General features: G+C 40.5%; 2 protein-coding genes across 3 annotated transcripts; one reads left to right on the top strand and one right to left on the bottom strand.

The window, feature by feature from the left end:
* Positions 1-7639: 7639 nt before the first annotated feature.
* LOC136443396 (GTPase NRas-like) lies at positions 7640-11227 on the bottom strand. Of its 2 annotated transcripts, none has more exons than XM_066440618.1 (2): positions 10603-11227; positions 7640-7833 (listed from the first exon to the last, which is right to left on the bottom strand). In XM_066440618.1, the coding sequence occupies exons 1-2, from the start codon at positions 11014-11016 to the stop codon at positions 7669-7671; spliced, it is 579 nt and encodes a 192-aa protein (XP_066296715.1). In that variant the 5' UTR covers positions 11017-11227; the 3' UTR covers positions 7640-7668. The 2 variants fall into 2 exon arrangements, with proteins under 2 accessions (XP_066296715.1, XP_066296716.1); XM_066440619.1 differs by having other exon boundaries at positions 10612-11223.
* A 37-nt stretch (positions 11228-11264) lies between these two features.
* On the top strand, positions 11265-15550 carry LOC136443394 (pteridine reductase 1-like). The gene is made up of 5 exons (XM_066440617.1): positions 11265-11378; positions 12299-12486; positions 13240-13312; positions 13976-14128; positions 15168-15550. The coding sequence occupies exons 2-5, from the start codon at positions 12305-12307 to the stop codon at positions 15525-15527; spliced, it is 768 nt and encodes a 255-aa protein (XP_066296714.1). The 5' UTR covers positions 11265-11378; positions 12299-12304; the 3' UTR covers positions 15528-15550.
* Positions 15551-15617: the final 67 nt, after the last annotated feature.

Here is a 15617-nt window from a genome sequence, read left to right on the forward strand (position 1 = left end):
ACAACGTACTATTGGACAACAAAGAATGTAGAGAAGTAAAGGGAAGATTCGCGACCGCTTTTTCCAGCCAATTTATATAACTTCAATGTTTCAATTCGACGGGAGGTACCGTATGGTAAAGGCCAAAGAGTTCTAGGACGCTTCAAGGGGTTTATAACCTCCTTGGACGCTTCAAGGACGCTAGGAGTTCTTCAGCCCTATGCAGGAGGGTGGGTAGAGGCTAGTGTACGGGCACTCCTGGCGGATGGAGTTTGCAGTGCAGTTTGTTGGGCAGGACAGCTAGCAGTGGACGATTTCGTGTGACATGGAAAATGCGTCACGATCTTCCACTAAATATCTGCTTGAAAATCAATTCATATAATTATGCCCACAGTGAAAATAGGCCCTTGATTGCCCTATTATCATAAGTAAACCACGGGATTGATGCAGTCATTATCTTTTATTAATTGGACGACAACTTCTTCTTAGTTCTATTGTAGTTGCTATAACAACGGCACGGAGGGGATGTATTAGAAAAACTGTCATGTATGACGTGTTTAGAATGCCGTGACAGCTTTCACAATACACAAGTTACTCAAGCAACTGGATATATTTTTAACGGTCAGACGTTTCAGATAGCATCCGCTATCTTTCGCCAGTGACTGACACAGTTATTGACGGTGCTGTCTGAAACGTCTGACCGTTAATACAATATATCCAGTTGCTTGAGTAACTAGCTTGTTACCCGTATATCTAAGCTTCATCGACGTATTATGATAGCTTATCATCTTTCCTTAGCATGTATGGACAATACCACAGAAATGGCTGAAGCTGAAATCCTGATAATTCTACTAGCTCTGTTACACCACAGCACTTTTCAGCCTTAGTCATACTCATAGGAAGCATTCATTGAGAAAAAGATACGTTGTGAAATGCGGTGCATTTTTTATTCATTAGCGTACTTTTATTACATGATGAAAGGTGTATTATTAGCTCCGGGAAGGAGCTTTAGCTCCGACAGGAGGTATTGTTTTCGGATCTGTTTATGTGTTCGCACCTGTAACTCAATATCGTGTGGATGGATTTGCATGAATTTTGTTATGTTGGTAGTAGGTACCGATGAAAGTATTGTATCCCACCCCCTATCAACTTTTTCAAGTACTGTACCATTACAGACCGATACCCCCTTGCTGATGGGAATGGTATAGTCCACAAACAGTTGGTCTGCCCGAGGTCAATGACCTCAATTTGGGACATCCCGCTTGTTACAGCTCACGATATTATAGGCTATGGCTATGGCATCAAGGGGTTCATAGAAAATATAATGATAAATTTAACAATAGATTTATTGCAAGTTCATACCCAAAGGCTAATTGCGGACAAACAAGTACATGGAGATACATGGGAATCGAAATAGTTATCTAGTCTACTGTGAAAGTTCTATGTTAACTATGGTTGACTATGGTTGGGTTTGACTTCTTTTTTTAAGACAGTGGAAAATGAAGTGACCCACGTTTTGAATCATAAGTGGGTTGGTTGATTTTAGTGCAAAGATGGATTTTAGTAAATTATCTAAATGGTGAAAGCAAGGAGCTTAAAATCCTATTTTAACCTCCTTGGTGAAAGCTATGAGAATTTATGGAAGCTGTTTCATATAATTCGTTTCTTTCGGCGTCATGAATATTTGAATATAACATTAATATACATTTCACGGAAGTATCATCCTCGTTCACCAGGACCCTTCCGCTCCACAGATCTTGGATGGTTTTCGTTCTTGTAAAGCAAAGTTTCCGTCTTTTGCTGAGTCAGAAATCGGTTTGACCCGTGTGTACCTCCGGGAACAGCGCCAGTTCGAACGTTTTGAATTTTTGCGGAGATAAATCCTCCCCGCAGGGTTTGAAGCGGCGGTAAAGTGGATTTAAGAGTCACCTGCGACGAGGTAAATGTGTCTGCGTTCTCCCGTTGCCATGGTAACGTTCCCTGGGTATCTCATTAGGCGAAAACTGGCGAGCTAGCGGGCATTTAGAGGGTACGGATTGTGAGGCCCAGCTTTCTCATGGGTAGAACATAAATGGTCAGATGCAGGTCTCTGTCTGGCTGTGTGTGTGTGTTTGTGTGTGTATGTGTGTGTGTGTGTGTGTGTGTGTGTGTGGTGTGATGGGTATGTGTGGTGTATGTGTGTGTTTGTATGTGTGTGTGTGTGTGTGTGCGTGTGAAATAGTCTACAATGTCAAAGTAGATCTGCAAAGATATATAATTAACAGGCGACATATAAATCCAGAAAGACACTCTAAATTCAGAAAACTTTAGGAAATTCTTTTTGAGAAAACAATAACAATATCTGATACTGATGATGTTACATCATTGTGCAAAATAACAATAACTAAAAGGGAAGCTTCTACTATTCTGTATAAAAAACAGTTTACCCAAATTCTGTCTGAGATTCCCAGAATTCGGGCGGACGTTCTCAGAATTCTGCAAAACTTCCCATGTCCCTGGCGACATCTGTTACCTATACATTGATAACCTTTTGTTACATCATACTTGTAGACAATAATTAAAATTCATTTGGTCCATCTACTTAGAAAAAATTTTACTTTTCCGATTTAGAGTGTTTTTTTCCGGATGTATAGTGTTGCCTTTAATTATCTCCACGAAAAATGAAGATATAGTTTTGGGTGAGTTTCCGGACTACTGTAGTCAGCATAACTCAAGAACCTCTTGATGGATTGCAATGATATTTGGTCTGTGGGCAGGTTTTGGGCCCCCTCGTATGTGTCCTTGGTACTGCAGCAGACTTCCTTTTTTGTATCTTTTGACCTGGACGTGCTATGGTCTTGATTTTTTTTTGGTGGCAGATAGCTTGTCGTAAAAGTAAATGAATGTTGATGTTGACACACATTATGTCAAACAAGGTTAACACATGCATATTTTGCAACAAATTATGCATCAATATGCATCTGTAGCACAAAAATATGACAATTTCCAAATAAATATACGAGCGTCACAATAACACCCATTTATTAAAAACTTCCCTTCCAGTTTGCATGGATGACATACAACAATAGCCAGAGTCAGAAATATCAATAATGATAAAAGACAGAAAGTACTGCTGAATGCCATGGACATCATTTCAATATTTGTTTGACTTTTTTGTCTAAATGCTTCTCGTAATGAGTGTTATTAAAGAAAAATTAAAAAAGATTGATCACACGATATTCATTTCAACTGTAGATTAGACAACAGTATTTTTCGTGTAACACAGAGTACGAAATAGGTTCGGTACAAGTATTCTGTAAATTTTCATATAAGCATAGCTACATTCACGAAAAAACAGACCTATGTATTTATGATCTTTGAAAGCACAATGAACAGTGCAATTTCTTTTTCTGTGCTTGTACATGGCCTATAACAATACAACAAGGAGAACACATATTTGCAGCACAATTCCTATGAATTTGTAAGAACATAACTTGAATATCTGTAGATACGAACACATGGCGAAGAAAAAAAGTTACCACACACGGCTGCAGCAAAACCTGTTTCAAACAATTCTCCTAACCCTTCTATTACACAAACGACATGTAAGAGATTTGAATCAATAGCCAGATAATCTGGCCTTTGAAAACAACCAGAGACATTCCCAACACATAGCATACAGACGGGTAAATGCACTTTCTTATAGCACTTTGACTGTCTGCATTTTGGCATCAGTCTAAATGTAGTTTTTTGGAAGACTATAAGGCGAAAACGTGAAAGCCTCATGTTTTTTGGGTTCTGCCTCTACATCAAAATAATGAAATGTTGTAACACAATAGAGTTCATCACAATTATGAACTTGCATGTCTTTACATGAATATATAAGTTCAACATTTAAATAGTATCATAGCAACAACAGAAAAAAGCATTGTTAAAAGCTTGCATTGAACCTTTTGTAATATTGCTGATACCTTTGAATATCAAAATTAAAATGGGTAAGGGTTAACAAATTGCAAAAGTATAAATACAAAAAAAACTGGTTATACACACATATCAATTAAAACAAGATTTTCAAATACTGCAGTTATAAAATCCTAGTATCTGACTCTACAGTTAATACACTTGCTAAGTATACCTTTTACTGGGTCTGTAGAGATTTCTCAGTCTTAAAACAGTTGTTCCAAATGTTACAACTCTCATTGTTAAAATAATGCACTTAGTGCCACAACCAATATAGTTAGAACTGCCCTCGGCACATATAGAACTATTAGGCCACACCAATTTGATTTCTTGGTTAATGGAATTTTAAAAAAATGCTAGATTGGAAAAATCAACAGGAAAACAGAATCTCAGAGGAAAGTTTGTACTTTGGTGCACACGATTTCAGGGAGTGAACAGGGTCAGGTCCAAGTTTTCATCCCAGCCATCTGTTTTCATAATTTTTTTTGTGCTAAAACTTTTTAAAAAATCTGTTAACCAAGAAATTAAATTGGTGTGGCCTTATGTCCACAGATATCTCAGGGTGAATTTGGGGTGTTTTGAACAGTGCACAAACTATGTGGCATATCCAGTTGCTTGAGTAACTGTTTTCTTGCGTATGTGGCCCAAAGTGGTCATTGCAAGCTTTGCTAGAATAAGTATTAGAATTACACTGAATACTCGGGCAACAGATATAACAAACTTTACGACATAGATGTAGAAAAATTAATTGAAGGGGGAAGTGCACATGCCTTTGTAGTCTACGCTCTTCAAACAGATACGATAGCCAGGAATATACAGTACAACCAATTGCATTTTTTGGTCTGCAAAAACCTTATTGCAAATGTAGAGTACTAGTCTTGCACATCAACTTCAGTTATCACAGCACATTTTTACTGGCACCTGACTTTGATACAACACACAAAAACAGTCAAACCTGTACAAGTGACCACTTTTTGTTAGTCCCTTTAGAATAGAATCATTTTTTCCATTGACACGTTAAGAATTCTGTCTATATTGACCACCTGTCCACATAGACCAGGTAGTATCGGTTCTTTGAGTGGTCTTCTTGGGCAGGTTTGACTGTGTCCACACTTCCCATGTACACAAAATAAGTGACATTTTAGCACCTTAAAACTGTGTACTAAACTATGTGTAGGAGCCTGGAACAACCTCGACATAGCTAGTATACAATGGCAATGTTTTTCTCTAAGGTGCAACAACGCTTCTTCAGCTTGACTCACTCGCAAGACAAACAAACTAGTCAAGCGAGGTGACTCACTCCCCCTTTCAGTGACACCGAATCACAGGAAAGGACCACGATTGTACATCTCCACAGCGCATGGCGATCAACAAATGGGATTTCCTTTACAAGATTACAGCCAATCTTTTGCAATTTCTCTTTATCTGAAATGACGGCATGTCTGTTATCAAAACAAACATGATAGCTGTGCCCACCACTCCAAGAATGCAATAGGAATTCCTTTTCAAAAACCAATAAGACGAAATACATTTTTAACTCTTATAATAGCAAAATCAGACAATATTTCTCTGTGTCCGTCAAAATTTTCCCTATTCACTAAAAAAAGGGTTTGCACCGTATTTGAGAAGGTAATGAAAATCGCAGCCAAGCGTGATTTGTAGAGTCAACGTTTGGTGTTAATGAACTATTTTCCCAGTACACAACCCAGTCAGTCATGACTCCCAAACTCATAAGCTATGGTAAACAATACTACCATGACATTTGTTCATTGCCTTTGAGTACAGCGAGCTTACAGGCCAAGAGAACATACCTTGTACGCATGATTAATTTTCCTTTGACTTGAAACACTTTCAAATATCTAAAGAATGCATTTTTGAATATACCCTTCCTAATGTGTACTGTAGGCATATTGCCTGTACTCGCCAATTTTCCAACGGGTCAAATTTGGAAGGGTTTTGACTACCGGTAGTACTGACCAGTCCTCTGATAAAAAGCGTCGTTTTTCTGTAATGTTTGATGGCAAACAGCAGACTGTTTTGGGCATGCCTGCACTTGCCAGCCTTGTAATTTGTCTGGTGGAGAGAGCCACAGGGACCACATGCTGAGGTTTTGGTTTCAAGACAAATATGTGAATATTTGCAGTTGAGGGGCTGGATGGAATGTTACACATGTGTTCTCCCGTGTCCGCTGTCTGCAGAAACTAGTAGTAAATTTCTCCCGCTGTAGAGAAAGACTTGACCGCACTAAATATAAAGTGGCGAGGTTGCAGGGCAAAGCCAAGGTCATGTATGAGGGATAAACACCAGAGTGCTTACAAGGTCAAGTTTGAAATGAATTGTGTTTTTTTAACAGAAAATGGTTGGCAAATCTTTTGGGCCAAACTCACCACAGAAAGAATCTATCAGTTCCTTGTGAATGGGCAAGCAAGGGAGGAGTCTCTTAAAATGCTTCTGCACAGTCTATGATGGAGGTCATAGCGATTTCCAAGCAGATGTTTGGGGTGAAAGATCGTAATCTTTTCTGAATGTCTGGGCTTCTCTGACAGCCCCTGACCTCAACATCTGTGGAAGTATGTCAGACTGGCAGTCAGAATGATCTTTCACCCCAACATCTGCTTGGAGATTAGGATCATTGCAATACATGTGTGTAGCCAGACACATATTTCAGAGATTGCTACACTTACGCCTTGAAAGGGAATACATGAATCCTTTTTTCAATCGGAAGCGTTACAAGCTCTGTATAAATATGACATGTTTGAATTGTGCACAAAATGGTGTACAATGTACATGTGGCACATTATATGTCCAATATTTCTGACTGTATCAACAGGGCCTGCATGCCCCTTTTACGTAAAGCGTTGCCGACCACTCCATAATTTAGCGTAGAGCGTAGGGAGGCTTTTCTGAATTTAGCGTAGAGCGTAGGGAGGCTAATCTGAATTTAGTGTATTACGTAACCGGCCCTCCGAATTTAGCGTAGAGCGTTGTCGGGACCCCCCCATGCAGGCCCTCTATCAAGGGTCTCATATTACAATAATACAGTAGTACAAAACGAACAAGATAACTTTTGTACAAACATATATTGCCACAAAATACAAAAGCAGTGCCCCACCCCCTTCACAACCAGTCATCCACATATTGTAACACATTCGTTATAAAACATTTATCATCGTTAAAATCGAATTATGCTCCTGTAACCTGTTGTGTGTAACATCATTTGCCAGCAATTTGCATCAATGAAAACAAGAGGGCACCACTCTTTCCAATGAACCCACGGTCTCTTTCCAGTCTTTGCTGTTTCACTCTGTGCATGCATAGCTTACAAACCACAAGAAACAGTGGCACAGGTTCTGGAAAAAGCTCCGTTGTAACACGGCTGGTCACATTTTTTTAAACCAGCACACAACCATATATCTTACACAATACTCATAGCTTATAGACAGACATTTTGCACATCATTGACAAACTAACCATGTTCAAACCTACAATATAATTGAGAGTTCCACTCCAGCAATCATTCTCTGAAAAAAAAACACTCGGCAATCAGCTTTTTTCTTACTTGCCCAAGCTTGAAGTTCACATCTGAGCATTGCACAAGCACTTGGACCAAGCGTACGTATCCCAACACGGATGCCACTCCGAAAGCAGCTCTTCTTTCGCGGGTGAGTCTCGCGATCGGGTAACTGACCGCGATTGTAGCAGAAGTATGCCAAGGGGTGAGTGTGCTGGGTAGCGTTTTATTACCTATTGTTACAACAGAACGCAGCAAGTCCCACTCGTTCCGTCCTTTCCTTGTCGTTTGGTGGCCTGTCGATTCGCCTTGTCCATCCTGATTTCTCGCACCAACGTGTAGAATGCGTCTTCGACTCCTAGCCGGGTCTTTGCTGATGTTTCAACATAGGGGATGGAGTAGCTCTGTGGGAACAACAAGTTTTTGGTTACTAAATGTAAATCTCATAAAATTGTGTACCTAGGAAGTATTTACTATACAAGCAACATCTAACAAAATATCCCTTAATGATTATATGTATAGTTTGATCACTTCTTATCAAATTGTAATATCAAGGCCTTATAAGCCTTATACATGTGTACATACATTGTATATGATAAGCTTTCACATTCTGGAATGCTGAGTTAGATAATATATGGTCAGAAACGAGAAAAGTTGGGGACCAATTTACCAGATTTCAGGGAAGTAGGAGGTGTAGAGAAGACCTTTTAGAAGCAAGATAGATTTTACAAGCAAGCAACATGCATTTGATATTTGACACCTTCAATTCTTTGTCTTGACACCTATAATTTGCCTACAATTCTTTGTTAGCAAAGCTTTTATTTTAGCTGTAGCCTGTACATAATGATTACGGGCCTCAAAACAATGTTAATTGCTTATGTTAAGCTCATTCCTGGCTTAACTATCAACCTTTTTGGGCGCAATCGCAAGTTTTCTTATATTTGGCACTAATACAGTAGTACAAGTGTATCTAATCCACTAAACAGTCCCCTGAAGCCTGAACCAAACTGACACATGGTTTGAGAATACTTGGTCACATCCTGCAAAACATACAAGGTTCTAGGTAAATAGGTCAGTTCTACCAAGGAGGTTAAAGAAAGATGGGACTTCTTCCAAGAAAGCTTGGAACAGACAAAAACAGGTGTTGTCCACAGTGGATGTTGGGGGAGGGGTGTGCTAGAGCCAAAACTCCTTATAAAGGAATGCATCTTTTCTGAGGGATCTTGAAACGGACAGACTTAATCGGTAAGATTTTGAGAGCGTGCTTCGTACCTTGTAATGAGATTCCTTTGGGGACTACATAATATGTAAGACATTCTTATCTTATCTACAGTCTGATTTCTTGTCCTAAAGGGTTGAGTCATGTCCTTATATGCCCTTGTGAGTTGTGTTATCCAATTACTGTACATAGACTAAAAAACAAACCATTTGCTTTACTAGTACATGTACCAGGGGTAGGATTACAATGTCTGTACTAATTCCACTAATGGTTGTTTATACTTTGCTTAATTTGTGACCTACAAGCAATTAGTTAAAGGCACTCAGGCAAATTGAAATGGAAGGAATCCTTATCTGAGGTAGCTTCTGCACTGATTTGGAATTGGATGTAAGATGGGTTGCGAAAATATTCAATTCTTCAATTATTGCTACGACATTTATGGTGACTATTTTGAAAATCTAGCTATCTTGTTTTTTTCCCATCATTTTTTTCGCCCTCTTGCATTAAATTTGGAGTCTGCAAGAATGTCATCCATAAAAGTTACTTGCTGTGGCCTAAGGATGCTTTTACAGCTAATCTATATGGGCATTAGAAGACCCCGTTCATACCAGCATTCGCAAATCGAGAATCACCTACATGTAGACACAGGATTGATCCTGAGTCCATCTGCTGAATCCATCTCATGAGGAAGAAAAAAAACCTCAGAGTCAGTTTCGGACTGGTCATACCAAGATTTGTAAATCAGGATGAATCCGGATTCGCAAATCTGAACTTCCTTTCCCTCTCTGGCTTTTTTCAGCGGGACTTAACCCAGGAGGCAAGACCCCATGAGTCGATCCCCTATCCCAAGTGTGCCCGAACTTTCCCCGCCAGCCCCACGATCAAAGTGCGCCTGAACTTTACCCGCAAGCCCCATGATCCAACCAGCCCCCACTATCCGCTTGCCTCTGTGAGGGTCTGGCCTCCAGGGTAGTGGGACTTATCAGCTATGGGCAACTGTGCTATAAATCCCACTCCCCTCTCCGAGATACCCAATCTGATTGGTTGGGCAGGAACAAACAAGATATGGATGGATGTAGTGATCATTCTGGAGTGCCTAAAGCCTGAAGGTGTTAGCAACTAAAACACAACGAACACAGCAAGCCCCCCTCCCCCTTTATATCTAGAAGCTGTGCCATCATCCAGTATACAATCTCCAAGCAGATGTCAGTGAGCTGAATGTTTTCCAATGGCTTGACTTCTCTGACAGTCACCAGAAAAACATTACAATCTTTCAGTTTCACAGTTTCACCCCAACATCTGCTTGGACCATGTGTCCATGTCAATAGACCATGACACGCACTGGTAAGCATTGAATACAGTACATCACCAAAGTGGTAGTACACAGATAGAGTGAGAAACCTAAACTCCAAGCAGATGTTGGGGTGGAAATGGTAACGTTTTTTCCCGCCAACCGGCTTTTCTGGCAATAGGTCAAGCACCAGAAAAGCTTGTCGGTCAGAAACTAATTTACGATTTTCCACCCCAATATCTCAAGATTACAAGAAACCTTGCGAAGCCTGGAGACAACCATAACATTCTGTTCCTAGTACTAGTGCCATGTACACACTAATACAGGAAATGCTTGGGAAAAGAGTCAGGGGTGTTGGGAAACTATACAGGAAACCAGTGCTGCACAGGGCCATGGCTCTGGGCACAGGGTCCATTCCAGGGTCCATTCATAGATCTCACCGATAGGCTGTCAACACAGGGCTTCCTTATCAAATGGGTGAGTAGAACAGTGTAACTCACTACTTGTTTATGTTTTTTAAAATGATCATTAATCGAAAGCACGAGCCAGTGTGTTGTCATTTGCCACAACACCCCTATAATGTAGTGGTACGGCCCAAAATGGTCTCTAGGAAAGCATGCATTTTTTGGTGTGGTGGAATTTTGTACAAAAACAACCGTTTACCATGTTTACCTTCGCCATGTCCTGGGCCTGCTTATGGTCAATCACCCGTTGTGGAAGATCAGCCTTGTTCCCCACCAGGACCATGGGGACTTGTTCTGAGTCTTTGACCCGCTTGATCTGTTCCCGGTACATAGAAATGTCCTCGAAACTCTTGGTGTTGTTGAGGGCGAAGACACAGAGGAAGCCCTCGCCGGTACGCATGTACTGGTCCCGCATGGCACTATACTCCTCCTGCCCGGCCGTGTCCAGAATGTCCAGTAGACATGTCTCTCCGTCGATGACCACTTGTTTCCTGTAAGAATCCTCGATGGTCGGATCGTACTCGTCTACGAAATGATTCTGAATCAGCTGGATGGTCAGGGCACTTTTCCCCACGCCACCCGCTCCGACAACCACCAACTTGTACTCCGTCATGGCTGCGAGTTTCAGTCAATTTCTCTCGGCTACAACTGCATCCAGACGCCGCCGGAAGCTCTACTGTCCTTCGGTGGTGTTCTTCCCGACACTTACCTGGATTTTAAATATAAAGGCGACCCAAAAATACCCCGTGAGTCACTAGAGCTTCCAGTGCGGCTTTCAGAAACAGTGAGGTGAGGTGAGCTACGCCCTAGCGCAAGGCATAGTGGGAGATTTAAGGTCAAAGGTGAAAGCTCAGTAAATTAAGGTTAGAGGTCAGAAAATGTAAGGTCAAAGGTTAGGAAGCAGGAACAACACACACATGTGTCATGTGTACACAAAATTCAGCAGAACTAAACTATAGTTACATATAATAGGAGGTAATGTGGTGAAAAAACAACTTTGTAATCTTAAGATGAAAATTTAGTTGCCATTCATGCGAGGTGTGTTTTCGTTTGTTAATATGATTTTGATATGCTTGGTTGACCTGAACAAAGACATGCCCAGGTGAGCTGAGCACACGTGAGTATCTATTGTTACAGGGAGTAACATTGCTCGAGGCATTGTACAGCTTGGCGCAACGTGGCTGGTTGTTTGGTGATTCTTAATTCCTGGTCAGGTATCAAACTTTATTATCCACAGAGCAGCTTTTTAAGTGTAACATGTTAGACTAGATATGACTTTAACTGTTGCAAAATTGTTCTAGTCCATTTAGCTTCTGCTATGTGAATTTTATTGTTTTTATTCACACGGCTTCTTTTGGTGTGTTTGTTTCTGGGGGTGGGGTTAATACTTACTAGTACATCACTTAGACACTGTTGCAGTCATATATAATCTTTGTCTACTGTCTCCAGCACCTAGAATTTGTTTTGCAAAGACCTTCAAAGAATACCTTGAGATGACTTAAACGCCACCCCCCACCCCAGGGCTGTCTTCCCTCCATCCCAGAACGGAAATTTGCTTGTTGGGACGGAAAAAAAATTACCTTGTCGGTCCCAAAATCTGCACTATATGACAAAAATTGAATTTGATGAAAATGTATCTTCTTAAGCTTAGAATGATGAATTCAACAAGGAAAATTCAACACAATGTTGGCTCCCAAACAATGAGTGGGACGGAAAAAGATTAAAAGCTGGAGACAGCCCCACCCCCAACATTTAAACACCTCAACTTAGCTCAAGGAGGGTTTCGTTTACCTTGTAATACTTAGCCTATCTTTCTAAAAAAAATGACTTATGAACTGTAGAACTAACAAGTTAGTATGATTTTTAAAAAGCCTAATCTTTTCAATTAACAGGAGTATATAATGGAGATGGATGCAGCATCTGGAGATGGGGGTGGGCGTGTCCCTGTTGCCATAGTAACAGGATCCTCCCAGCGTCTGGGAGCCTGCACAGTGAAACATCTGCACCAGGCAGGGTACAACGTCATCATCCACTACAGGAAGTCACAGGCTCAGGCCGAGGAGTTGGCTCTCAGTTTGAACAGGTAGCGCTGTTACGGCACTCTGCTATAATGAATCAATTTATTATAAGTCACCACATCAACTCAAACCAGTCCAGGGGCGCATTCAGGGATACGCCAAAAATAGTTAACGTTACTCAAGCAACTGGATAAAATTGTAAAAATTTTGAAATTTTATCCAGTTGCTTGAGTAACCATTTTTGGCGTATCTAATTACTACCTGGATGTCTAACCTTCATCAACGTATTCAGGGATACATGCTATTATATATAACATTACTCGTAGAGATTCTCATTTTTTCAATGTACAGTACGACAGTGGAACACTTCCTGGCCCAGTTGGGTTGTCTCCCACAGTTGAAACATTTTGAGCCAGACTGGAGGCCTGCCCATCCAAGCCCCCCCTTATTTTCCCCCCTGAGGGGGTTATCTAGGGCACAAACTAAATTGAAGTTGAAGTCACAAAACTTCCACATCATTGTTTATTGTTAATTGATTCAAAATGCTTAACAATAGATTTACCCATAGCAGTATTTGAAGGTGTTAATATATGATACAATTTTATTTACATAATTAATCAATGGCTTGGTTGTGAAAGACATACAGCCAGGACTGCGAAACTGGTTGGTGGCTATTACAAAGGGCTAGCCCTGCTGACAAAGACAATTTTCAGGACATGGAGAATAAGATTCTAGGTTCACAATGAGTAATCAAGGAGGTTATATAGTATATATAACCTCCTTGGAGTAATGTATCAGTGTGCTTTGAACTTCTCCAGTGTTCGCCCAGACTCTGCAGCTACGTTGCAAGCAGACCTCGCTAAGGGGGATACTGAGAAAATGGCAAAGGAGGTAAGATATTTATTATAGTAAGTTTAATAATACGTTTATTGCAAGTTCTTGCCCGTAGGCTAATTGCAAGTACATGAAACATGGAAGGACGGACAGACAATTGGTAACAAGAAATTATTAATCATTTAGAAACTATTTCCTGATTGAGGGACAATCAAAACACTGAGAAAAATTATAATTATCATGTAAGCTCATCTGTGTTGGTAGTAAGTAGTATAATGCTGAACTCTCTTCCAACACAAAGGTATACATGGATCAGATGTGTATTCCTTTGTGTTGGAAGAAAGTGCTCCTAAACAAATTCTGTATCTATCTATATAACCGGTATAACCGCCCTTTGGCGTAACACACCAGCTTTGCAGGTGTATTACGATATATTACATAGAACGACCTGTCACACCTAGTCTTTGCACATCTGACTGTAAACATTCTTTAAAGCTATCTAGTGAGGATGCTCCTACAGTACTTGATGGCAACGAGTTCTACTCCACGATAGTTCTAGGAAATTATGTATATATGAACACATCAATGCTTGGTTGATAAATTCCATACTTGAACTTCAAGTTGAAGGCATTCACAGTATCATAAGCTGTAACACTAGCACAATAAACAAAAAAATGTCAGCCAGCCAGAATAAACAGATGTCTCGCTCTTTTCTGACAGCTGATCGATGCCTCAGCACAGAAGTGGGGTCGGCTGGACGTTCTTGTGAACAACGCCTCCGACTTCTTCCCCACCCCCCTGGGGACGGTGGACGGAGACCAGTGGAAGACTGTCATGGGCAGCAACCTCAAGGCACCCTTCTTCTTATCTCAGGTGAGGACTTAGGTGTGGTATTGTCTTGAGTCGAGCTGTATTTGTTAGTTGGACAACAAGTTTTCTTTATGATGATTTCAATTTGTTTAATGTAAGATAAAGCCACACCATTTCAATTTCTTGGTTAAACCAAGGAGGTTTTATATATAAAACCTCCTTGGTTAAACGGAGCTTTAAAAAAATGCTAGATTGGAAAATCAACATGAAAACAGAATCTCAGAGGAAAGTTTGTAATTTGGTGAACACAATTTCAGGGTGTGAACAGGGTCAGGTGCAAGTTTGCACCCCAGCCTTCTGTTTAAATGATGTCTTTGTGCTAAAATTTTACCCCAAAAATCAGTTAACCAAGAAATTAAATTGGTGTGGCCTAAGGGTTTGATACTGTGGCAATAAGTTGTATGTGTAAATACAGTGTTTTGGGGCAGATATCGATTCCTGTCTCTTTTAGGTGATATAAATGTGAAATGTTAGAAGTACATGTAGTATACATCGTCACCTTACAGCATTTCCTCTTCAGCAGTGTAATGCCAGCCTGTTTCATGTGGATTCTGGTGGTTTATTCTAGCCTGAGATCAGAGCTCATAGCCTGATTATTTTAGATAAAATATAGATTGATACACAGATTGTTAATTGTAGCTGTTTCACTATTTCTGTCACAAATGTTTAAGGATATTGAAAAGGTTTAAACTTTCTGGCTGCTGCATCAGCTGATACCTAAAACAAAAAATAAACTAGAGTTAAGTATTTGTGCTACATGTACATATACTTCAGGTTTGCTATGTTAGTTTAGCGATTACGGGGTATTTTATAGATGTGAATTGGTATTGAATTTTTCTTTTATTTGAGTTGAATGTGTGATAGTTGTGTGACGATTTGTTGAAAATAGAGAGAACGCTAGGTCCCCGAAAAACACCCCTCCCAATAAAATGGTATGGCGACCCTGTGACGTCACAATTCAAGATGGCGGCCACCACACATGCCAACGGATCCAACAAAGGTTTTGCTACGCAAACCTGTAATTCCTCTCAATCTCTTCCAGGCTGCCATCCCACATCTCAAAGCCACCAAAGGCTGCATCATCAACTTGGCTGACATCCACGGACAGCGCCCTCTATCTGGTTACTCCGTGTACTGCATTGCCAAGGCTGGACTGATCATGTCAACCATGGCTCTTGCTAAAGACCTTGCACCAGACATCAGAGTGAACGCTGTTGCCCCAGGCGATATCCTATGGCCAGACCATGAGTATGACGTTAATTATTCTTTAAGTAGGATACCTATGGGTAGGCAGGGGAGTCCAGAAGACATAGCGAAGGCTATCATCTTCTTAGTGAAAGAAGCTCCTTATGTCACTGGCCAAGTCTTACCTGTGGATGGGGGGAGGTCCTTAAGTCAATAGCCCTTAAAGGCTGGTTGAAAAGACGTAACTGTAACTAAGAATCATTTGAATTGGACACAAAATACAAATTGATATTTATTAGTATACCTT

Source organism: Branchiostoma lanceolatum, chromosome 10 (genome assembly GCF_035083965.1).
Source record: "Branchiostoma lanceolatum isolate klBraLanc5 chromosome 10, klBraLanc5.hap2, whole genome shotgun sequence".
Lineage (NCBI taxonomy): Eukaryota > Metazoa > Chordata > Leptocardii > Amphioxiformes > Branchiostomatidae > Branchiostoma > Branchiostoma lanceolatum.

Coding starts and splice junctions, on each gene's coding strand:
- LOC136443396 (XM_066440618.1), bottom strand. CDS start 11,016: ATGACGGAGTACAAGTTGGTGGTTGTCGGAGCGGGTGGCGTGGGGAAA. Junction 7,834..10,602: donor ACATGGCGAAGGTAAACATG/GTAAACGGTTGT, acceptor TTGTTCCCACAG/AGCTACTCCATCCCCTATGT.
- LOC136443394 (XM_066440617.1), top strand. CDS start 12,305: ATGGAGATGGATGCAGCATCTGGAGATGGGGGTGGGCGTGTCCCTGTT. Junction 12,487..13,239: donor TTGGCTCTCAGTTTGAACAG/GTAGCGCTGTTA, acceptor GAACTTCTCCAG/TGTTCGCCCAGACTCTGCAG. Junction 13,313..13,975: donor CTGAGAAAATGGCAAAGGAG/GTAAGATATTTA, acceptor CTTTTCTGACAG/CTGATCGATGCCTCAGCACA.